This window comes from Mustela nivalis (assembly GCF_964662115.1).
Source record: "Mustela nivalis genome assembly, chromosome: 3".
NCBI lineage: Eukaryota > Metazoa > Chordata > Mammalia > Carnivora > Mustelidae > Mustela > Mustela nivalis.
Window position 1 is genome coordinate 106,731,750 of NC_139022.1, and position 24,719 is coordinate 106,756,468.

Consider the following 24,719-nt stretch of genomic DNA (forward strand, 5'->3'; position numbering starts at 1 on the left):
CTTATAACTCTGCACTCACCTGGTCTTGCCTCCATGCACACAGAGAACAAGCAAGCGAGCGCCCTTTCTTAAAGGGGACGAATCTCATCATGAGTTCCCCACCCCACTCTCAAAGCCTCCTGTAACGCTACCTCCCCAAGGGCTGATCTCCAAACACAGTCATACTGTGTGCACGTTAGGGCTTCAGCCCGTGTGACTTTGGAGGGGAACACAAACCAGTCCACAGAAGCACCTCCTTTACTTGGTTGCTGTTGGCTGATGTTTGCAGAGAGTCTAGTCCAGTGCATGTGGTACGTATTCTGGAAATGGGAACTTCTGGAGTTGTATGGGTGCCTCTCAACTGGAAAGGGCTGTATTGTCTTTGTGGCTGCCTCTCTTACGTGGTCAGTATAATGGGGACACCAGCCAAAGGAGAGAAAGATAAAGAACTTGGATTTGGAGTAATAGGTTTGCATCTTGGCCTGCCCATGGCCTAGCTGCATGTACTGGGGCGGCGGCTGAACCTTTTGGAGCCTTACTTTTTTGGGCTTAGTGAGATGGGAGAAATGACTCTTATTTCTTAGACATCTGGTGAGGTTTAAATAAGATAACTTGGGTGACAGCTCCCATGTTTTTAGATATACAGTGGGTGTTGTCTAAATGGTGGCTGAATGAGATTCTTGTGCATTTATCCTTGAAGTATTCACAGGCCCAGCAGACTTGGTCTGCTTATGGTCTTAAGTCCCATGTTGCCCTGACTTTGCTGCTCTGTACATGGACCTCCTGACCACAGTGGTTACGTGGCTACGCCTAGAGCTGTCGGATGAGCCATCTCATCAGATGACATTCTTGATAAGATTTTTAAAAAACTTAATCTGGTAGAGAAGTAATGACTTGGATCTAATATTCACATAGAAAAATGGGTTATTTTGGATGTTCTTAGTCCCATTAACAAAATTTAATCTAGTGGCGAAAATTTATGGAGCAGCAACCAATCTGTTTTGCCTGATGGTGTTGAAAAGTGCACATGAAGACTTCATATAACCTCCCTGCTTTTCAGAGTTAAATAGCGTACAAACATTTCTATTTCAGACAGGGTGGTCCTCGGGCCACGGTGGCTTTTTATGGTCTGTGTGAGCTACATGAATTTGAAATAGATGCTCTGATGACAGTCGGAATTTTCTGAGAAGTCACATTCAACGGAAAGAAATACAATATGTGTTAATGAAAGTAGTTGTGTGTTTGCTCTGTGACCTTATGGGCAGACTATGGGCCTGCCATTATGGCTGTGGAAGAGGAACAGGAAGTTGAGAGTCCCACATCGGTCATGCTGACTGGCAGATCTAAGTGTGAAAAGCTTAGGAAGTCTCATTGCCCTCCAGCCTAGTTGTTAAGAGCTTACATCTTGGTGGCATACAGACCTCTGTGTGAGTTGCTCTAGTTCTGTGACCTTGGACTAATTATTTTGCATCATTGAACCCTAGTTTCTGCATCTGTAAATTGGGGTAATGATACCTACATCCCAAGTTGTTAGGAGGATTTAATGAGATGGTTTGTGTGAGTGCATGCTGTGGTAGCCAACACACAGACCCGTGTCGGGGAAATATTGGCTGTGATGATTAGCGCTACTGTGGCATTACCTAGGAATGCATTACTAGGTAATGAGGTAATGTGATGCCCAGTGATCTATGAAAGGTTTAGAGCCTGAAGCAAAGTGTTGCATCATCCTTTTTAGAGGTACTTAAGGAGTTGGCCTTTTTGTAGCTCTTGGAGCCCTGGAGGGTATATTAGGGTACTAGGCTTATTACATTTGGGTCTAGTGTTGGTCTTAGCTTTTCTCCCTTTCCCTAGTGGCCATGATGTCCGCTCTTGCCAAGTATTACCAGAGGCGAAGTCACATGACAGCAGGCACTATGTCTCCCCCATTCACTTTTGTATTCCTGGCATCTAAACCAGTGCCTGGCATATAGTAGGTCCTAAATGCTTATCTGTTGCCAAATAAATCCCTTGCCTTCTAGTCTCTAGAATGTGCAATTGATTCCATTCTGGATCAGGAAAGTCTCTTTCCCCTACTCCCCCCCTTTTTTAAAAAGAAGATTTTATTTATTTGAGAGAGAATAAGAGAGAGAGTGAAAGAGAGCAGGGGCAAGGGAAAGGGAGAATCTGGCTCTATGCTGAGCAGGGACGCGATGCAGATCCCCATCCCAGGACGCCAGGATTATGACCTGAGCCAAAGGCAGACGCTTAATGACTGAGTCATCCAGGTGCCCCTAGAAGGGTCTCTTTTTACTTCTGATCTCTCTTAATGAATTTAAAGGCCAATGGTGGTTTTCGAGATGTCTCCACTTTTCTCCTCTCCTGGGGATCCATGTGATGGAGCAGATAGAACTCTGGGCTGGAGGCATGAGACCCAGATTCTCATGTCAGCTCTACAGCCAGCTTGCCTGGGAGTCTTGGATAAGTTGGGACTTCAGTTCCTCTGTAGTATCATGAGGACATTGGTTTATGTGGTTTCTGGAGGCCCTTCCAATGCTGACATGGGATAGATGTGTTCTCTGGAGGTTCTCTAGGAACAGAACCCCTGCCCTCCCTTTTTCTTTGGCCCCTATTTCCATGTAGGCTCACTTATGTTTCATCCCTCTTGTATAAATGAACCTAGCCCCGAAGACTGTTTTAAACAGTAGCTGTTACCAACGCACCTTGTATGCCTAAGCTTGGGCATCTGCACCTTGGAACTATTGACATTTGGGGGCAAGATAATTGATTGTTGTGAGGGGTAGTCCTGTGGACTGTAAAATGTTTAGCACTGCATCTGACCCCTGCCTACTAAATGCCAATGGTATTGTTGCCTGGCGCCCCCCACCCCCAGTTGTAACAAGCACATTGCCTCCAGACATTGCCACGTGTCTCCTGAAAAGGTGTGTGTGTACGTGTATGTATGTGCAGATAATCCCCAATCTAAACACAAACTGTTCTTAGCATTAGTTCAGATGACTCTGTAAAGAGACAGGTTTTCTCGGGAGACTAAAGCAAATGGGAATAGTATATCCATCAAAAGCTTCTTTTTCCCTAGGGATGGGGTAAAGAAAAGGAAAACCACTACCTTACCAGCTTGAAAGTAAAGGTACAACACTAGCCCAAATAGTGTGCAGGGGTCCTGGAGTCACGCTGCGATAATTCCATGTATCTGGTACTCCCGAAGATGCAAATAGGCAATGACAATGCTTCGATCTTACTCAGACTATGATGGCTGTTGGGTCTTTTCCTGACATCATGGAAAATGGGTAGAGGTGGCTGTGGATACTTGATGAAAAAAAGATAGTTTTTAAAATCTTTTATCTTGCTCTCCTCTTAGATGAGAAAAATCCTAGAGATTTTTGAATATAAAAGCAGTTTGGAGGGGGAAAAAATCTCACTGGTGCCAGGATGTTATAAACAATGTAAACTTGTTGGCAATGTTTTGTCAACAGAAGTAGGATACTGGATGCTCCGAGAGAGGTAGAAAATATTTGTAAGACACGGCTCACAGTCTGGTGGGCGACAAGGAAAAATTGGTAGAAAGATAAATCATGACTAAATTTGTGGATGAAAGCAGTAATGCTTTTACAGCCTAAGAAGTGATTGGCAGTCGGAACCCAAAGAACTAGAAGCATGAGCTCAGAGTGACAGGACAGGAAGTCAGCTGTCCTTGGGGAGAGGGTTTCGAGGCTCTGGAGGAACATGGGATACTCTGATGCGTTTTCTCTGAGGCACCTAGAGGTCGTTTAGGATCCTGATTTGCTGTATTTGGAATTTGGTGAGTAGCATACTCTTGACATCAAGTGTTGCCTCTATGGTATTTATTCCAGTGGCTTGAGCTCTTCAAAACAGAGGTGATCCCATTTTTGAAGGCTTTTTTTTTTCTCCCTCCACATATAATTCCTGAGGTTGATATTTTTGGAGGTATCTTCCCAACTCAGAAGTATCCATTCTCCAGGAATATTTATTTCCATCCAAAAAAAAGGAGAAGAAGAAAGTCCCATGGGTAGGCTCCTGGTGGCCACACTTGCTTTCTGAGACTGGAAACTTTACCTCAGGCCATATTTGATTGGGTCCATGTGGACACCTGATTCTAGTCAGATCTGATTCTGGGTGGAGAATTTGATCCTAGGACCAAGAGGCACACCAGACTCTTCATGTGCCTGGAACTGCGCCTGTTAATCTGGGAGATGATATAGCCATCTTGCCCCCAGTAAGCCCCCATCACCATGATAAGGTGGTGATTTGCCTCCTCTGACTGAGACCCTGGGTGTTCTGGTCACTGATATCCCTGGACCAGATTATCCCACACACAGCCATCCTGAGAAGGATGAAGTTTGCCTGGGGGTCTTCTCATGTCCTTTTTCCATTGGCCCTCCCTTGTCACAGTGCCCTCAAGACTCCTGCCCTGTGGCACAGCCGATGTCCCCTCTCCACTGACCTTCATAGCAGTGTTCTATGTAAATCTCAGTACCACATTCTAGGGCTAGGCACAGTGTTATGTCGAGGGAGCAGCTTTCTACGTACAGGCTGTGATGTTGAGGAGAGTCGATTGGCTCCCGTCACTCTGAGCCTTCAGAGCACTGATGGCTCAGTGTTCACTGGCTTAATTCGGGACTGTTCACTGCTTTGAAAGTGTGGTTTCCAGCCACAGAACCCAGTGACGTTTTCCAGATGCTGTGACCTTGCTCAAGAGTTCTCTGGCAATAGAGCCTGACTCTCACATACCATGGGCAGGGTATGCTAGGCTCATAGAAGCTTTGGAAGCTGGAGTAGAAGACCTGGTTTGGAGCTGGGATGAAGGGAGCACCAGGCAGCTAGGCAGCAGCACACACAGACTAACAATGCCTTCTGAGGGCCTCTCTTTCATGGTTCAGTCTTAGAAAGGTCAGGTGCATTGAATGCACAAGGGCAGGAAGAGGAAGGATCACTGGGCACCCAACTCCCATGTCTTTTTAGTGGGAAGGGACATTCTGAACCACTGGCCTGCCTAGCCTTTGCACAGATTCTTTGTAGGAAAACGGGATGCTGCTAGGAAGGGGGACTGAAGGATTCAAGGTAAACACTCATTCTGGGTCCTTGACATCACAAAAACGCACATAAAAATTTGGATTCAGGTTTTAGACCTTCTGAAGCATGTCCACAGACCCCTGGTTAACAACCTTTCATCCAAAGGAATTTGTTCATTCCTATCATTTCTAATATGAGTGCCCAGGGAATGGAATATCTATGGGCTGGGATGTTGAGAAGATGTTGGTTGCAGACCAAGTGATTAGCAGAAACCTCTGAAGATCAGGAAACCATGTAGGAGACATCTTTCTCTGCCACTTTGGCATACATGAAGGGGACAGCGCAGCCCTGGGGAACTACTAGGGAAAGAGGTCCCCTTGTTGTCCCTCCATCTGCCCTTACCAGAGTCACTTCTGAGATCTGACCACACTAAGACTGACGTTCAGCGCAGTCAAGACTCTTTAAGAAAGGGGAAAAAAAAAAAAAAGGCAGACTAAAGCCTGTTAAGAGGGGGAAATTCTCCAGGGCAGAGGATTGCTAAATTAATTATGCAGATGTGAAAATTCAAAGGAAGAATAATTAGACAGGCTGTTAAAGCTAAAAAAAAAAAAAAAAAGTTATCATGTTGTTTGCCAAACACTGAAATACTGTGGACTTGGGAACTGCTTTTAAACTCCAGAAAACTAACCCTTCTGGAACATTCTATCCCAATTGTCTTGGGAGTCTTTGCTAAGTGAAAGAAATATGGAATGTGAATGGTGCAGTTATTTATTTTGTGAAGAAAAGATAAATTCTTAGGAGCTCTGTGGGTGGTACGAATGCCAGTGCCTTCAGGCCCCGCAGGCAGTGAACATAGAAGAGAAAGAGAGAGGGAGAGAGGGAGGCAAAACACAGTGCACGGGGCGGAGGGGGGGCACGGGACACATGTAGATGGCTGGGGTAAAGCAGGCAGCCAGCCAGGTGTGAATACAAGCCCGTGTAGCCAATCTTCCATTTAAAAATAATCCAGAAATGTAGACTGGATTTTATGTAATATTTTCTCATTTTTTGCTGCTAGCAAATTGCAACCATATGGACTGGTCAGAGCCCACCTGTAGAGTCATCAGGTTATCCTGACCATAAAAGGAACATGATGGAAACACCAGTCATGTAGGGTTGTTTCTGGATTCCATGAGATCAGATGGGGCAGTTACTTTCTGGCTCTCAAGGGTCCGTCACTGCCACAAGCATAAGGGTTGGCCTGTTTGAGTTAGCACCCAGAATGATGCCTGCCACCAAGTAGGACTCAATGAGGGTCTGTGCTTCATGAATAAATGAATTACTGAATCTTTGACTGCTGTAGAGTCAACCCTATTCTCCTATTGATTCCTTTTATTATTATTATTGAGGAATAGTTGACATGCAATGTTATATTAGTTTCAGGTGTACAACAGAGTGAATCAACAATTCTTAGTTGATTCAGTGCTCACCATGCAAGTGTAGTCACCCTCTGTCACCGTGTAGTGTCACTGAATTATTATTGATTATCTTCCCTGTGCTGGACTTTGATCTCTGTGACTTATCCCTTCTCATCTCCATGACCTATTGATTCCATTTTGAAATCCACAGGGGAGGGGGTTGGTTGCGAAGGAGGTGTGTTCTCTTAAGGACTTGTGCCCTAGGAGATGACTAGGCCACTCTTGACGGGGATGGGGGTGGACTGAGATAGTATTCACGGCCTTGGAAGTGCAGAGTAACAGATGTGCTCTATGCACCTCGGACCACAGCCAACCCATCCTTTCATTTTTGCAGCCACACTTGGCCATTGTTCTGCCACGGCCCCTTTCCACATATCAGGACACAGGGATACTTCTTCTTTTTTTTTTTTTTTTACAATGCTATATATCAATATATTGGAATTAAAATTTTAAAAATTAAAAAAAAATTAAAACTCAAATAGGATATCAAAAGAAGAAAAATAACAAATGTCCAAATACTTAGAAAGTAACATTCTAGATTATCAAAGATAAAAGAAAAAAATCTCAATGCATTGAACTGAAGGAAAATGAAAATACAACATATTAAAATTTGTGGGACACAGCTAAATTAATGGATAGCAAAATTTATAGCACTCAATGCATACATTAGAAAGGAGGAGGAGCATCTGGGTAGCTCAGTCATTTAGTCCAACTCTTGATTTTTTTATTATTATTTTTAAAATTTTTTCATAAACATATAATGTATTTTTATTCCCAGGGGTACAGATCTGTGAACCACCAGGTTTACACACTTCACAGCACTCACCATAGCACATACCCTCCCCAATGTCCATAATTCCACCCTCCTCTCCCAAACCCCCTCCCCCCAGCAACCCTCAGTTTGTTTGACAGAGGGGTACTTCTGCCGTACCGCTGAATGCTCTCCTGATGTCCCCTACTTTGTAGAGTCCTGGGAATTTCTGCCCTCTCTCTGAAACTTTGTCTCTGTCCATTCAGGCCATTGCCAGAAGCCGTAGTGAACTTCGTCTGAAATGTTGGTAACTTCCAATTTAGAAATGAGTTAAAAATCAGGGGGCTGCTTCATCAGTCTGTACTCACAGTCCTGGGTTTGGGCACGGCATCCAGTGCAGGAAGTGTTCAGGAGGGAGGGAGATGCCCCACGGGTCTGTCTTTATGCTGGTGACTTGTGGCTCTTAGCCTCAGGAGCCTCTCTTCCTTGTTGATTGGACAGTCCTGCAAGGAGACCAGACAGTTTCTGTTTATCAGAGGAAGGAAGACACCAGGGAGATTTGTTGCCCTTTTAAAAAACGATTGGGCAGGAAATGGATACTCTTTGGATTACACGGAAACACATCCCCTCAGTAGCTATTTCAGGATCACGGAAAGCCTGATGGCCGCTCCGGTCCCAGCCAGTGGGGTGATCTGGGACCAACAATCTAGGTTACACATTTGCATCAGGAAGGAGTATTGGCAGAAGAGGGACACTACTTTAGTTCATTGTTTTCTCCTCCTTCTACCCTGTGGTGTGCATTTCCAGGGCACTGGGTATATTAGTTTGCAACTCAACCTCACAGAAGGGGGTGGGGATGAGGAGAGCATCCTGGGCAGGGGAGCTGCCAGCCAACTCCCTGGAGGGCCTACAGCAGAGCGCAGGGCCAAGCTGGCAATGGAGGGGGCTCACTGGAGTCTCCAGGGAAATAGGTATTAGCAGCAAGGCGGTCTCCAGGCCGCATTTTGGCATAGAGCTGGCAGAGAACTCTGCAGAAGAAGAGAGGTTCTGTTTGGACTTGTGGGTCTCACAAGGCCAGTGGCTGGTTTCTCTGCTGCTCCGTTAGATCTCCACAGGTCTCTGGTGTCTCGGGACTTCTCTGAGGACACACAGCTAAGACTTGGCCTTTCTTAAGTCATGTACTGGTCCCGTCCTAGCCGCGTGTCCTTGAAAAGCCCATGTGACCTCTCAAGACCTATCTCTTTATCCAACACTCCAGGATCCCTTCCTACCTTGGGGCCTTGGCAGGCCTTCTTCCGCAGTGTTCCTCACCTGAACTGAAGTCTGGCTCCTTCTTGTCAGATTGTAGTTTAATGTACCTCCTCTAAGGTCTTGCCTGACAACTTCATCCGGAGTGGCTACTCAGGAGCTCTCTACTCCATAGCTCTTTTTTTTTTTTTCCTTTAAGATTTATTTATTTATTTATTTATTTGACAGACAGAGATCACAAGTAGGCAGAGGGGCAGTCAGAGAGAGGAGGAAGCAGGCTCCCTGCTGAGCAGAGAGCCCCATGTGGGGCTCGATCCCAAGACCCTGGGATCATGACCTGAGCCGAAGGCAGAGGCTTTGACCCACTGAGCCACCCAGGTGTCCCACCTGCTTAGTTCTTATAATTATCCATCACTTCCTCCTCATCTCCCTTCCTTCTTCATTTCCTCTTGCCCTTCTTTCCCCTCCCCTGCCCCCTCCCCCTCCCTTCTTGTTATCCCTCTACCAGAATGTCACTTCCTTTAAGGACTTGTGTCTTACCTGTCTCTGAATGCCCAGTTTGGCACATAAATGTAGTTTCATAAATGATTGCTCAATTGATGGGTTAAAGTCTTCCCCTTATTAAACATGAATTTGTTGGTCTGGAGGCAAGTGCTTCAGGGACTCTTCTAGTTCTGAATCTTTGTGACCTAAAAATTCCCAGCTTATAAGATTCATCTGGAGATAGTATTTGCATAGAGAGTTTAGCCAGGGAGCTTGGGGTTCAGAAATGATGAGCCAGACTTGATTCCTACCCTCACAGAGCAAGAGAAATTATAGTGAGTAGGTCTGTTAGCTGGGGGCCATTCGTGCAGGCACTAATTCAACGTCTCTTCCTGAGCCCTGTAATAGTCTAGAGGCTGCTTAGGTGAGGGGCTTGCAGTAGTGAGGACAGACCCTCTCTGTGGTCTCCTGAAATTTATAATTGATTACAACAGACTTAAAGTCACAACACATCTTTGTCACATATTAGTTACCTGATCTTTGGCTAGTTCTAAATTTTTTTCTTATCTCTCAAGTGGAGATTATTGGTCTCATAAGGCATTTGTAAGAATGGGGTGGTTCATGGGGCACCTGGCTGGCTCAGTCAATTAAGTGTCTGCCTTTGACTCAGGTCATGATCTCGACTGTGATGGAGCCCAGAGTCAGGCTCCCTGCTCAGCGGGGAGTCTGCTTCTCCCTCTCTTTCTGCCCCTTCCCCCTTCTTGTGATTGCTCTCTCTCAAATACATAAAATCTTAAAAAAATAAATAAATAAAAGAATGGGATGGTTCATTGTATTGGACACAGCAGTCTAGGCTCTAGAGGCATGAAAGCAAATGAAGACTTTGAGAGTTTGTGAGTCATCCAATGTAACTGAAGGTAGGGTAAATCTTGGAGGATGAGGAGGAGACAGGCTGAGAATATGAGCCAAATTCTGGAAAGGAAGGCTAAGGCCCAACTATGGAAGACTGAGTCATGAAGCTCTTTTTTAAATTGAGTTATAACTGACATGCAATATTGTGTTATTTTCAGGTATATAATATAATTCAATATTTTTATACATTATGAAATACCTCATAGATCTAGTTAACATTTGTCACTACACAAAGTTATACATTATTGACTATATTCCCTGTGCTATAATTTTCATCCTCATGACTTATTTAATAAGTGGAGGTTTGTACTCTTAATCCTCTTCACCTGTTTGTCCTGTCCCCTCACCTACCTCCCCTCTGGCAACCACCAGTCTGTCCTCTATATTTATGAGCCTCTTTCCTTTTTTTTTTTTTTTAAATTTGTTTTGCTTTTTATATTTCACACGTAAGTAAATTCACGTGGTAGTTTTCTTTCTCTGACTTAATTCACTTAGAGTATACTGTCTGGGTCTGTGTTGATACAACTGGCAAGATTTACTTCCTTTCTGTGGTTGGGTAATATTCCTCTGTGTGTGTGTGTGTGTCTGTGTGTGTACACCATCTTTATCCATTCATCCATAGATGATCACTTAAATTGTTTCCATATTTGGCTCTTAGAGATAATGCTGCAGTGAACATGAGGTTGCATATGTCTTTAAAATTACTTTTTTATTTTCTTTGGCTAATTATCCAGGCATGGAATTGCTGATTCATATAATAGTTCTGTTTTTAATTTTTGGGGGGAGCCTCCATACTGTTTTTCACAGTGGATGCACCAGTTTGCCTTCCCACCAACAGTACATGGGGTTTCCTTTTCTTCACATCCTTGCCAACATTTGTTCCTCTTTGTTTGCTTTGATAATAGCCATTATGACAAGTGTAAGGTTATATCTCATTGTGGTTTTGAGTCGTATTTCCCTGAACCTCTTTGCATGTACCTGTTGGCCATCTGTATGTCATCTTCAGAAAAATGTCTTTTCATGTCCTCTGCCTGTTTTTATTTTTTAATCGAGTTGTTTGAGTTTTCTTGTTGTTGTTGTTGTTATTGAGTTTTATGAGTTCTTCATGTATTTAAGATATCAACCCCTTATTGGATGTATCATTTGCAACTATCTTCCCCCAATCAGTAGGTTTCCTTTAACAGTCTCATCTCCCATTCAAGCAGCCTACTGAATGGGAGATAAAACTCTTCTTAAAAATATATATGAAATTTACAACCCATAAATTTCATGAAAATGAGGACATTATTCTCACTCCTTTAGTGAAAGAAACGTTGCAGCCATTCTAGTATCCAAAGATGATTATCTCTCTGCTCTGTTTTACCTGCTGGGTACTCAGCATTTATTGCTAAAGAATGAAAATGAAAGATTTTACTCCTTGTGTTTATTCCATATTTGTCTTAGGAAACCTCATAGGTGCTTTTTCATTATTTATTGTTGAATCCATCTTCCATGTGCAGTTAAGACCTGATTTATGTTTTATATTAGCAGTATAGTCTTTATCTTAGAGTAATGGAAGGGAGGTAATTGGCCATTGAGGGACACACTGGTAAAGAGGCAGACAAGAGAGCTGGTTATAGGCTAGGTTGAAACTAACTTGCTTAGCTGATTTGGATGCACATGGAAAGTATTTTAGCAATGATTGAATAAGGTGGGACACAAAAACAAAGGAACAAGAATACGCAAGACTTAAATGATACAGATTTACTGAATCCTGCATTGGGAGATACAGCCATTCTTCTCTCAGTTTGAAGTGCTCTCTAATAGCTTAGAAGGTGCCCAAAGAAATCCCTGTTCCAATCAGCACTAACTTTGTCATGACTGCTTCAATGTTATCAGTTAAGGAATGGAATTTAATAGCCTTGGGAACCATCCCACGGAAGCAGAAATGAATCTGCCCTAATTGAAGAAAGAAAGGACTTGGAAATGTGTAGTCTCTGATTACCCATTTATAAAGCCGGAGCCAAGTGTTTCTAAAAAATTAACAGTGGGAGGGATGAAAGTCGTAAAAGCTTTAATTTTGATATTCATACCTAGGGAGCCACAAATGCTTTGTAACTCTTTTGTAAACCTCACCCAGTGCTTGGCACATTGAAGGCTCTCAGAAAAGCTTTGGATTATGCAGAATCGGTTCTCTGAAAAATCCTGGGGCCTTTCACCGGTGGGACTGAGATCCCTGGGAACAGATGCCTGGGGAGTCTGTTTCAGGATGGGATACAGTTTTGATTCACTAGCTTCAGCTGGTCCTGCAAGAATGAAGAATTTACTTATGAAAGTTCTTTGAATGTACTTTTCCTGCTATTGATTTTTCCATTGTAGGTATCAGTACCCTGGAGAGATCTCCGCTTCATTCTTAGGACCTTTTAAACTTGGTGAACACTTTCAACACTTCTGAAACTTTTCTACCAGAGAGCCTCTGAGGACAGGCTAGAACAAGCATCTATCATGAGGTTCAGGGGACAGAACCTACTGAGAGCACATACAATTCTGGAGTCTCTTTATACAAATTTAAATGAAGTTTGTATTGTGTTCTCTAGTAGACTGGTGATTGCCTTAATACTTTAAAAAAAAGTTTTAGGGGCCCCTGGGTGGCTCAGTGGGTTCAGCCTCTGCCTTTGGCTCAGGTCATGATCTCTGGGATTGAGCCCCACATCCGGCTCTCTGCTCAGCTGGGAGCCTTCTTCCCCCTCTCTCTCTGCCTGCTGCTCTGCTTACCTCCGATCTCTCTCTGTGTGTCAAATAAATAAATAAAAACCTAAAAAAAAAAAAAAAAGTTTTAAATTGCTTACCCCCCTAGGAAAATAAATGCTACAGGGATAACCACTATAGATTTTCATTCTCCTTGGCTTGCTCCAGTCTGAGAAGCAAGAACTAGGTTAGATTTTGGAAAACAGGAAAAGAAGATAGGGCTGTAGTAGACACATAGGGTGTGGGACTGTTTGGCCTTCTCGTACTGATTTTTGGACTTGGAAGGGAGGTGGCCGGTGAGTGAGCATCACACTACCTCACTAGAGCTCTGGGCTGAGGTTCTGCTTCTCACGATGCCACATTACAGAAGTGACTGCCTCATCTCAGGCTCTTAGAGGTCCTTTGAATGTCCCCGTGTCTAATTTGGGGCAGTATTTCCCTGCAGACTTTATTGTTCTGGTTTCAGTTAACATCTGTCCATGACAAGCTTTATAAGATAGGGCAGAAGCAGTCAGATGGATAGTAGCCTCTGGCTAAGGATTGGAAGGCACAAAACTTGGGCACAAAGCCTTCCTTGCTAAACCCTGCTGCCCATTTGTACCCAGCACACCTCATGTTCTCTGCACTCATGTCCTTGTCTTCTTGGATCAACAGTGTTTGTCAGATTCTTTATCCTTAGTTGTTGTGCCCCCTGCCAACATTTAATTGGTGGTGCCTGAATGTAGGCCTCAGAATACCTTAAGACTCAAATTCCATGACTTTCCAATAGAGACTTTTCAAAGCCCCAAAATACCTTCTCTCAAAACAAACAGAACAAAGACTGTGACCATGTAGGTTTGTTGACAAGGCTTTGTTTGTATTTAGTGCATGTAATTTTGAGCAAAAAAAAAAAAAAAGGTTTCCCTTCTTCACTCCCAGACCTAATCATCTCTGAGATGAGACAAGGCAGAGCACAGCTCTGCTAGAGATGCATGAACTCCTTCATTGTCATATGGTGGGTCTAGCAGTGGTATGGGGCTGGTTCCTCAGCACACGTTTTCTGGATAAAGGAGACCCTGAGCCTGATGATCAATGAGAAATGTTGAAGTTTCTCTTTGTACAAGGAGGTCTTCCATTTGAAATTGGAAGGACTGAAAAGAACTGTAGCTCCAGGATCTTCATAAAATTAAATTACATTTAATTAAATTTAGCTTAATTTATTTTTCATCACGATAAGTGTACTCTTTAATCCTCATCACCCATTTTACCCATCCTGCCTCCCACTTCCCCTCTGGTAAACATCCGTCTGTTCTCTATAGTTAAGACTCTTATTTCTTAGTTTCACTCTCTTTTATTTTTTCTTTGTTCCTTTGTTTTGTCTCTTGAATTCCACATGTGGATGAGATCGTATGGTATTTGTCTTTCTCTGACCTCTACTGTCTCTTCTCCAGCTCCATCCATGTTTCTGCAAATGGCAACTCTTTATTATTTCCTATGGCTGAATATTTCATTGTATGTGCCTACTGCATCTTTATCCATTCATCTCTCAGTGGACACTTGGGCCGTTTCCATGGTTTGGCTAGTGTAAATAATGCTGCAATAAACACAGGGCTGGATGTATACCTTTGAATTAGTGTTTTTGTATTTTGGGGATAAATATCTAATAGTGCGCTTACTGAATGATAGGGTAGTTCTATTTTTAATTTTTTGAGGAATCTCCATACTGTTTTCTGGAGTTGGCTGTACCAGCTTGCATTCCCACCGACAGTGCAAGAAGGTTCATTTTTCTCCACATCCTCACCAGCATTTTTCTCTTGTGTTTTTTATTTTAGCCATCTCACAGGTGTGAGTTGGTATCTCACTGTGGTTTTGATTTGCATTTCCCTGATGCTGAGTGATGTTGAGCATTTTTCATGTGTCTGTTGGCCATCTGGATGTCTTCTTTGGAGAAATGTCTCTTCATGTCTTCTGCCCATTTTTTGACTGCCCTGGTATCTTGTGTCTCTGAAGTATGTAGGGTTTCTTGCTCTCCATGTATATCCACTTTCCGTATTTGAAGAAAGAGCTAAAAGAGTGGTGAGTGTAACTGAACACGTGCTATGTAGCAGGCCTTGTTCTGGGCAACCTTCAGGCATCAGATCCTCACAATACCCAAGTGAAGTAGATCGTTTCATCTGCATTTGAATCCTAAAGAGTGACCCATTTGGACCACATAGGCAGGAAGTGGCATAGTTGTGCCTCTCCTCTTAAACCCCTCTCCTCTTTGATCCAAATCTGTAGGTGTTCTTCTTCTGGAAGGAATATGTGTGTGTATATATATATATATTTTTAAATTTGTGGAGTTTCTGTATTTCCCTATTCTTACATGGTCAACTATTAGGACTGCTGAATCATGACAGAGCCATGTTCACCAGCAGAAAGGAGTTCATTCTTTGTGAAAACCTTCATGTATTATAGGAATTTTAATGGGTTAAAAAGTAGAGGCGCCTGGGTGGCTCAGTGGGTTAAAGCCTCTACCTTCAGCTCAGGTCATGATCCCAGGGTCCTGGGATCAAGCCCCACATCGGGCTCTCTGCTAATCAGGGAGCCTGCTTCCTCCTCTCTCTCTGCCTGCCTCTCTGCCTACTTGTGATCTCTGTCAAATAAATAAACAAAATCTTTAAAAAAACCACATAGACTTAATGAGCTACAAGACTCTTTTAAGTATACCCTTTTCTTGGTAATACCTCTTATTGTGCTTTTTCTGTCTTCTTGTTTTCCTAGGTTATAGAACTGGTCTTGGATATTTTCAATAATTCTCTCTCCTTTCTTCATAAATGTTCTCTGAACAATTTCTGCCAATTACCATGAAGTAATACCCGAGGACCTTTACCGTTACAACATGTTAATGCATTCTGGCCATTCTGATGGATGGGAAGGTTAAGACTTCTCTGTAGATGGTGTCTTGTCCCTCCACAGAGAACTGAGGTCGGGTGCAGGTCCTGTTGCTTGAGCTGGTCATCCCAAACCATGTTGCTCAAGGGGTCATGCATCTCCTCATCAGTGATGTGGGCCATAGATTGGCTTCATAGAATACCTCACAGAAGGAACAGCAAGGCTCACCTGGTCTGTATTGTTTTTTAAGCCAGAAAGAATGTTAAGTTCTCTGGGCATGAGCATCACCTTGAAAAGAAACTTTGACTCTCATATTCATTGTCAAAGTGCTGTCAGCTTACTCAAATGTCCAACTGTCTGGCTTTGCCTTCTGATAGTACAATGTTTTCTTCATAGTAAGAAATTCGTAGTGGGAGATCCCAGGGACGAATGATTTTTGGGCGAGGGGGACAGAGGGATTCAACATACTGCTGCTTGGTACTATAGTTGTCACCTTTATCCCTGTCACATGAGTGGCCTAGTGGCTGTGGACATTGGCCTTGGTGTGAGACTCCTGTAGTTTCAAGCCCAGATATAACCAGCTTTGTGACTAGAGACAGGTTACTTACCATTTGGTGTCAGTTTCCTCATTGGTAAAGAGGAAAGAGATATGAACTAATCTCTGCCTCCACGTCTTCATTGGTTACGTAGAATAATAGTACATTATTCTACAAGTTGGTAGATGTCGCTGTCACCATTGTCAGTCCCCTAAATGGATGCTGCATTATGTCATAAAATGTTCTCTCTTTCCCTTTCTTTCCACTTAGTTCTCCATCTTCTCCCCTTTATTCTCCTTTTCCCCATCCCACTTTCATAGGGAGGTCAGTTTTTTGGCAGAAATAGAGTGAGGGTCCTTGTCTTTACCATCCCAGAGCAGCTGGGTAGCAGAGGAAGGTATAGGATGATAGCTTTGAGGAGGGGGGATTGGCTGGCCAGGCTCCTAGAATTCTGTGGCTTGTGATCTCTGGAGCCTATTTCCACTGCTGCTCTAGTATACTTTTCTTAATGCATTCTTTTCTAGTGATCAGAACTTGTAAAACAGCCCTGTCGCACTTATCAGTGGTTGCTTTTAATGTCTCCTCTTGCACATGACCTCAAAGGTGGAGAAAGCCCTTTCTAGCCAGCATGGGGAATACTTAACTTTTACACCTGGGAGGCAAATTGCAAATTCTCATAGGACTGGACACTTGTTCTTGCTCCCAGCGATGGTCCTGACTTCATTGTTGCTTTGCTGCCAGCACAATTCTCCTAGAAGCAGGAGACTGCTTTTTTTGCAGGTGGTGTTTATAAACCCATCAGTGACAGGCTACAGCAGTGGTATTGGCCCCAGCGCATAGGGAGTCTGAATTCATTTGCAGATTATTACAGGGATAGCCCCAGGAGGGGGAGGCCAGTGGAGAAATGGAGAGTCCTGTTCTGTGAGTGGGTGGAGGCTAGGACTTTGTGGTCAGAGAGACTTCTTAGGCAGGAGAGCAGAGGGAAAGAGATCTCCCTTAGAAGCATACAGACCTGATTTTTGAGTACTGGCTTTGCTATTTATTAGCCATACAGTGTTGGGAAATTACTCTGCCATTTCAAATATTTTAACATGCTTTTTCACTTAATTTGTTATAAACATCTACCTGTGTTAGTACGTACTGATCTACTTCCTCTTTTGTAATAGCTGGGCAAGATTTCATGAAGACATGTCTTGTAATTGAGGTAGCTGTTTCCCTATACATGGTGATATGGACTGAATGTTTTGTATGTTGAAGCCTTAACCCTCCTGCGGCTCTATTTGGAGGGGAGGATTCTCTAAAGACCTAATGAAGGTTAAGTAATATCATCAGGGTAGGGCCCAAGTCCTCTAGCATAGGTGTCTTTGACTTGCTCTCTGTGTGCCCTGAGAAAAGGCCATCAAGACAGACTGAGATGGTGCCCATCTACCCGCAAGACAGGAAGAGAGCTCTCACAAGAGCCTGACCCTGATGGCAGCTTGATCTCAGATTCCCCTGCCCCCAGAACTGTGAGAAATCAAAGTCTGTTGTCCAAGTCACCCAGGCTGTGTTATTTTGTTAAGGCACCCAAGCCGGGTAAAGGAGATGGACATTCAAGTTGTTGATGACTTTCCCTTACCGTAGACCATTAAGATGTACATGTTTGCCTAACGTGCTGACTTGCTGGCTCATAGGATATTTCTTTTTCTCTCTCCTTTCCTTTAAATTCTAGAATTTTCATATGTACTAAAAAGTTGAGGGGGTAATATCCTGAACTCCTATATGCCCATCCACCTGTATATAATAATTGTTAGCATTTAGGGACGTGGCAGATTAATTGCCAATCCCTCCAAAAAAGGCTGTTACCAGCTTATACCACCCTAGCCCCTACCACCCACCAGACACACACACACACACACACACACACACACACAGTGTAAGAGAGAGGATGTTTTTAGTTTTAACACAAAGAAGAGTGTTCTTGGCTTCTCGTTTTGGAGGGGAAAGAAAATCTCTCTTCTCAGGAGGGGTGCTTTTGGTCAGATGCAGCTTTTTATCTTCTACCCCTTTGTCCTAATCTGTCCCTGTCCCCGCCCACTGCCATTCGGCCATCTTGGGCACACAGGGTCACCCGTCTCTACCACTCAGCTGCCTGGCTGACTTAGCCGCATAGCCCATGGGCCCCTTGGTTCGGCCTCTGATGAACATGGCCGGTGCCTTGCAGAGAAAACTGAAACCGGTGACAGAGGTCTTCCCTATGGCCATTCTTGTCTGGTTCCGGCACAGTTCTGTGGGCAGAATCTTCTCTTTTGTATTCTGTGAGGCTCTGCCGTCAGCCAGTGAACAAGCCCCTCCGTAGAGGAGAGGGGAAGCGAGACGCAGGCACAGGTTACCATGGGGACAGACAAGCTGTAATAAATGTTTGGCATCTTAGCTTGATGAGATTTTCGCAGTTTGGAGTCATTTCTTTGTCATCCATCCATTAAGTCACTCCTAATGAATCACTGGGAGTGTCTGCTCTTCAGATGAACCCCGGTTGAGTGTGATTCAGGCAGAGAGCAGCCTTAAAAGCAATGAGGAGACAACAAACATTCATTAATTTGTCAACTTTTTGTAAATTGAGTGGCCTCTTGTCTGTGGAAGTTTCCAGGAGTTACTGGCATGGACCACAAGTTCATACGGCTGTTTGAGATGATGTCTTGGCTCGTTTGACTCAGCGGGTAGGCTTGTTGCCTCCCAGGATCCTGTGTGGCTTCGAGTCCCCAGAGGTTCCTCACAGGAGGAAAGAGGGCTCTGAGAGGTGGCCACAGAGACCTCTACCCCAAGACCCCTTCTTCTTTGGAGGCCCAAAGTTTGCAGCTTGTCTCTTCTTGACAAAGTGCTATTTGGGCTGAAACGGGTGTATGCCCTCTCCACTCACGTCAGTTTGGGAGGCTGGGTTCTGCTGTGTGCATCTCCCTGCAGCACTTGCAGGGCCGTGGTCCTCTGGAGTCCTCCATGTGCTCTCAAGGCCCTTCATGGTGACGCTGCCGCCCTCTCCTGTTGTGTCATCGACCAGCCCTACTCCAACCCATCAGGAGCCAAATGAAACACTTCCGTTCCCCAGACTCGCCTTGATCTCTCTGGTGAAGAAAGGCGCCTCCTACCTAGAATGTTCTTTTTCATCCTATCGTTGGGCTTGAACCCATTTTCCATAGATGGCTGTCTGTCAAGGAAGTCTCACTCGCTGAAGATCCAGGCGAGGTCCTGCACCTCTCCTCTACCACACTGAACTTTGCCTCCTGTTGCCTGGCCTCCCTGAGAGCTGCGAAGCCCTGGGGGCAGGAACGTGGTCCTGCTCCCTCTGGAGGTGCCAGCCTCCAGCCCGCACAGAGCAGAGACTCTGCGGGTGTTAATGGAATAGATCCACATGTGTGTCAGTGCCCCAGGTACCTCTCAGGGATTCTGTGGCCAATGAACAAAATGGAACCTGCCCTCCTCTCAGAAGCTCTGAGGGGGTCTCCCGCTCCACTCTCACGGGGGTTCTGGGCCTCTGTCCATGAGCTTACGGGATATGCCCTCAGACAGTAAAAAGGCTTGGTTCTGGATTTTCAAAATCAATGTAGCTAATTAAAAAGTAACTCGAACTGGAAAACAAGTTTAGAAACAATTAAGATAATTAAAATATCACAACCTTAATTGAGACCAAGCCCTGAGCTTAAAAATGAAAATGAATTAAAAAAAAAAAAAAGACGCGAAGCCTATAATGAACTTGCTTTCAAATTCAGTGTTTTCCAGCTTACTACATCTCTCTTGAAATTAATTTATTCCTCTTTTCTTCTTGGAAAACAATTTCTTTAAAAATTATGAAACAAATTAATCGGGCATGTGTTCTGTGCCAGCTGACCTTTGATTGGTGTTGGGGAATGGGCAGGAGAGAGGACATGGAGCACTCGTGGGGGAGCGCTCTGGATCAGGAACACTGGCCTCGTGGAGTCCACAGAAGTCCTGTGGGCCTCAGAAGTCCTGAGGGGACGGGACCGGGGCAGGCGATCCAGGACTCTGCCATCCTGTGGGCAGTGCTACGTCCTGTTGTCAAGCCTGTGGTGGGAGAGGGAGAAACTTGGAACACAGGTTCCTGAAATCATTAGTCCCTTGACAAGGAAGCTTCTAGGCCTGCTCCCGGTTATCACTAGCACTCAGCTTTCTCTCCCTACTTCTTTCCCTGAGCAATTTCCCTGCCCCTTATTAAAGGGCCTCTCAAATGCCACTTACTATTCTGATCTGTTATCCTTCCCTTTACAAAGTGGAGCCACATAGCTCTGTCCACTGCGGCTGTCGGCTGCTCTCCGGTGTCACCATGGGCACTGGGGTTCCTCAGAAAAGCACAGCTGGGAGGCCGTATTTAAAGGCAGATGACACACTCCCTTCATCATCCTCATCCCCTCTTAATCTCAGCGTTGCTGTTTTTCAGACACAAAATGCACCGTGGTGATTAAAATGAACACCGACAGCTTGATTTATTACTGTTTTGTTGTTCTGCAAAGTTCATTTACTCAAAATAATTCGCATACATGTTTGAAGTATTCAGACCCTGGTAATTAATTTTTAGCAGACTTTATTTCTGTATGCAAATTGTTAAGTATGTGTATGGAGTTAAGGGACTGGTTTTCATTTCGTAGTCTTTATGGTTGGATTTTGGGTTGTTTGTTTTGAAGAAATGCCGGCTTCGTGAATTAGAGGAGTGGTGATTTATAGTTGTTCACTATGTGCCAAGGCTGCAGAAAGAAAACTGACCAAATCAGTGGTCTGTGTTGTTAGCTGGACGGTTGCCGCCTTCAGAGGCGGCACACAGAGCGTGCGGTTGCCCAGGGCCGGACTCCTCACCTTCCCGGGAAGCCCTGGGGCTGTCAGGCCATGGTTCCGGCCTGGGCACACCAGATTCCCTAGCTGTCCTTGAGTTAGACCCTGAGCCTCTTTCTGCCCTAAGGACCTCCCAAGAACCTGGTGCACTTGGGCTCTCGACTTGGTGTGAGGTGTGGCCCCACGGTTAAGTCCTCACGGGAGATCCTAGGTGATTCTCACCCCGCTGGCCTCTGAAGGTGAGAAGTTTGTGTTCTGGAGTCAGGTGGTTGGGTGTGACATTCCCTCTGCACTGCTCATCAGTGACTCCTCTTTAAGACTTTCGTTTGTAAAATGGGCACATTACTAGCAGCTGCCTCTTTGGGTGGTTTCATGAACTATATATGGTAATCCAGTTAGAGGGCTTGGTTCATGACCCGCATGTCTGAAGCCATGGGTAAGTGTCAAGCTATCCTTGTTAGTACGAAGTCGTCTTATTCATTCTGGGGACACAATGCTCAAAAAAGGAGCAAACACCTACAAGTGGTATAACCTAGACGAGGTCTGTTACATACTCGCAAATATGAACTTGTGGACTCTTCCTGACAACCCAAACAACAGTAGATGGCATTGTATACCCCACGTAGAAGGAGAAACTGAGGCATGGGGGAGCCGCAGAGCTGGCATTCAGACTCGGAAATACTGGGCCTGGAGCCTGCTCTTCCGTACTTCGTCACCCAGCAGCTCACCCAGTCGCTCTGAGATGGCACCGTCCATGGAGGTCATCTGGGCCACAGTGTGGATGTGGATGTTTGTGGAGTTGCCTGCAGAGAGAAAGAGAACCCCAGGTTTGGCCCTGAAGCGGGTCCTACAGTACACCAGATTTTGCTATGCATCGCCCTGTCAGCTTCCACCTTGGCCTCACACTCCAGTGAAAGTCCCCGGGGTTCTGCAGCACTGAGCCCCTGTCAGGGAAATGCTGAAGCTGGTACCTTGGTGGGGGCTGCTTGTGATCTGGTCCCTGAGTTCCTGGAGCTCCCTGATGTCTGACTTTCTCCTGCGGTGAGGAGGGCCCCACAAAGGATTGGCACAGTGGTCATCAGTGCTTGTCCTGCAGTCATTCTGCAGGTGGGCTTAATTTTGCATGAGTCTTGGAAAGCAGGTCAGAGTTGGTGGGGCGGCCACTCTAGGGGTTAGGGTGGGAGACATTGCCCAAGGAGGAGGCCTGTGGCCTGAGGCCGCGCCAGGCTCCTGGCTTCTCAGGTGGACATCCTGAGGACGAGGAGCATTTCACCTAGGACTGGGAAGACTTTGCTGTGAGTTTCCAGAAGGCCCAGCCTCGGGGGACTCTGTGAGCAGACACAGGCTTCCCCCACCCGCCCCTGCCCCGTCGTTTGCCTGCCGGATGCAGCCCTTAGCTGAGGAGTTCAAAGCGAACACTCTGTCCCTGGGGCTTGAATTAGCCTCTTTTTTCGTCCTGCAGCTCATTTCCCTCTGCTAAGCTTCAGGCAGACAGACAGTCCCTTGGGGAGTAGGCTGTGCCGATGACTCCCTGGGGACCAGGACCTGGGACTAGTTGCTGACTTGACTGGCCAAACCAATGTACCCTGCTGGTGTGGACGGCAGCCGAGGCTGCTGCAGCGGAGCGAGCCTCCCGAGCTGTTCACGCAGCACAAAGGCCTCTGAGTCTTGTGGGTTCCCATCCCCTGAGACATACCCCACAGCTGCAGCCTTTGGAGGGAGGTGGTCTTGAGACTTGGGGTCCATGTGGGCTGAGAGGAAACAGGACTTCTCTAAGCGCAAGGGTTTCATGGTCACCGAGGGACCCAGCCTGTGGCCGGGACGATGGCATTTCTCCGGGCAGGTGTTCTGTCCCTGCTTGGGATGTCCATTGGTGTAACTGCCTATCTCTGTGGGGAGGACATGGGGCAACGTCCCCTCCTCTGGCTGCGGAGAGAAGTTATGAAAGATTTACTGCCTAAATAGGCTTTCGGCCTGGAGCTGGGAGATGATACGATTGCTTTTGTTTTGCGGAGAATTCCCTACGGCCTCTTCTCTGCTCTGAGCATCTGAGGAACGTGGGTTCCTCAGCTTGCCGAGCACGGATGAGCCCAGGGCCGGCTGCTCAGCCAGTTCTGGGAAACATTGTGGTCGAGGAACTGCTGCTGTGGGAGACCCTCCCTCCCTCTCTCCACTGCCTGGGTTGAATCGACATCCCCTCCCTTCCCCTTGTCATCCCCACGTGCAGGCCACACTTGCTCTTCGGGGGAGGGGGGAGTGCCTTGCTGGTGGCCCAGATGTGCCTCCCTGTGCCGGCGTGTGCTGGTCTTCATGCCTCTACTGCTGCCCCACTCTGCTCCTCTGTCAATATCCAGTTCACATATTAATGCTTCATTAATCCGTGTCCCAGAAATTGATCTCTATTTTTCTCTCAAGCTCTGTTATCATTTTATATGCCCGGCAGGGCCCTTATCTCCTCCCGCCTTGCACGATAAATATTTATGTGTCAGCTTGTCCCCCTCCTTATTATACCGGAACTCTGTGTGGCACAGAACGGTCTTGCACATCCTCAAGTTCTCCCCAAATTTAAAATAAGCTCATGGATGCACACAGTCCATGTTGATGGAACCGGGGCCAAAAAACTCTGTCCTCAAGGACTTTTGTAGTTACAGGGAATAAGTAAAGGTAGGCGTGGGTGAAGTCATAAAAAGCAATTGCAGACAAATAACGAGAGAGGGAAAAGTAGCTCTTGGTCCTTGGAGCATGTAAGCTTCTAGGATTTTTAAAGTAATTCCTGCCTGAGATGGAGATGCTGAAACTCCCCAAAGCACAAAGGAATCACTATCCTGATGTTGAAGAAGCACACATGCACAGATACAGAATTCCCCCTGGTTTGGGGGTTCATTCTGATCCCCATCAGCCGAAGAAAATGGCATGGAGTGCAGACACATGGTCTGTTTATTTCCCACTTGTTTATTTGAGTAGAAAGAGAAATCAAACTTCCCTGGAGGTCCTAACCCCTGCCTCTTCTTGTTCTTTTTGCCTTAGCCCTGGACCCATCCAAAGACCCCTGCCTGAAGGTGAAATGCAGCCCTCACAAAGTATGCGTGACCCAGGACTACCAGACGGCCCTGTGTGTCAGCCGCAAGCACCTATTCCCCAGGTAAGGCAGGGGGCTGGGAGGCCCACTCCAGCTGACAGATCTGGGGGTACCTAGTGTCTGACTGGGAGACAGTGGTCGGGGGGAGGAGAGAACATGTTTCTGTTTTTAAAAAGATTTTGTTTATTTATGAGAGAGAGAGAGCACAAGTTGGGGGCAGAGGGAGAGGGAGAAGCAGATTTCCAAGGGAGCAGGGAGCCCGAGGCCGGGCTTGATCCCAGGACCCCAGGATCATGACCTGAGCCGAAGGCAGACACTTAGCCAACTGAGCCACATGGGTGTCCCTTGTCATCCTTTGATTTCTTTTTTTTTAAGATTTTATTTATTTATTTGACAGAGAGAGATAGATCACAAGTAGGCAGAGAGGCAGGCAGAGAGAGAGAGAAAGAAGGAAGCCGGCTCCCCGCTGAGCAGAGGGCTCGATCCCAGGACCTTGAGATCACGACCCAAGCTGAAGGCAGAGGCTTAACCCACTGAGCCACCCAGCCACACCCCTTGTCATCCTTTGATATGGTGTATGGTGCCTGCCATCCTGCTGGGTATGAATCTCAATTCTCAAACACTGATTTGCAAAGAATTTCAATATCTGTATTTGCTTTAAATCAACTTTATATGTCTCTGAGCCCACATCTGAGCAGATGAACAGAAAATCCCTTCTTGGTCATTGTGAGAACCATTTCTCCTTCCAGAATGACTCCAGAGATCCAGAAGCTTATAGCCAAGGGAACAGGGTCTGAGCCTTTTATCTTTTGGTTACCACTGACCTGCTTACCTTTGAGGTTTCT

The 24,719-nt window shown here is 45.6% G+C and overlaps 1 protein-coding gene across 1 annotated transcript in view; it reads left to right on the plus strand.

The window, feature by feature from the left end:
* The window catches only part of SPOCK1 (SPARC (osteonectin), cwcv and kazal like domains proteoglycan 1), a 499,079-nt gene that overhangs the window by 324,742 nt on the left and 149,618 nt on the right, over positions 1–24,719 (plus strand). The window contains exon 4 of the mRNA XM_082725613.1: positions 23,823–23,937. Coding sequence (XP_082581739.1) covers positions 23,823–23,937 — 115 coding nt within the window. The remainder of the gene's footprint in view (positions 1–23,822; positions 23,938–24,719) is intronic.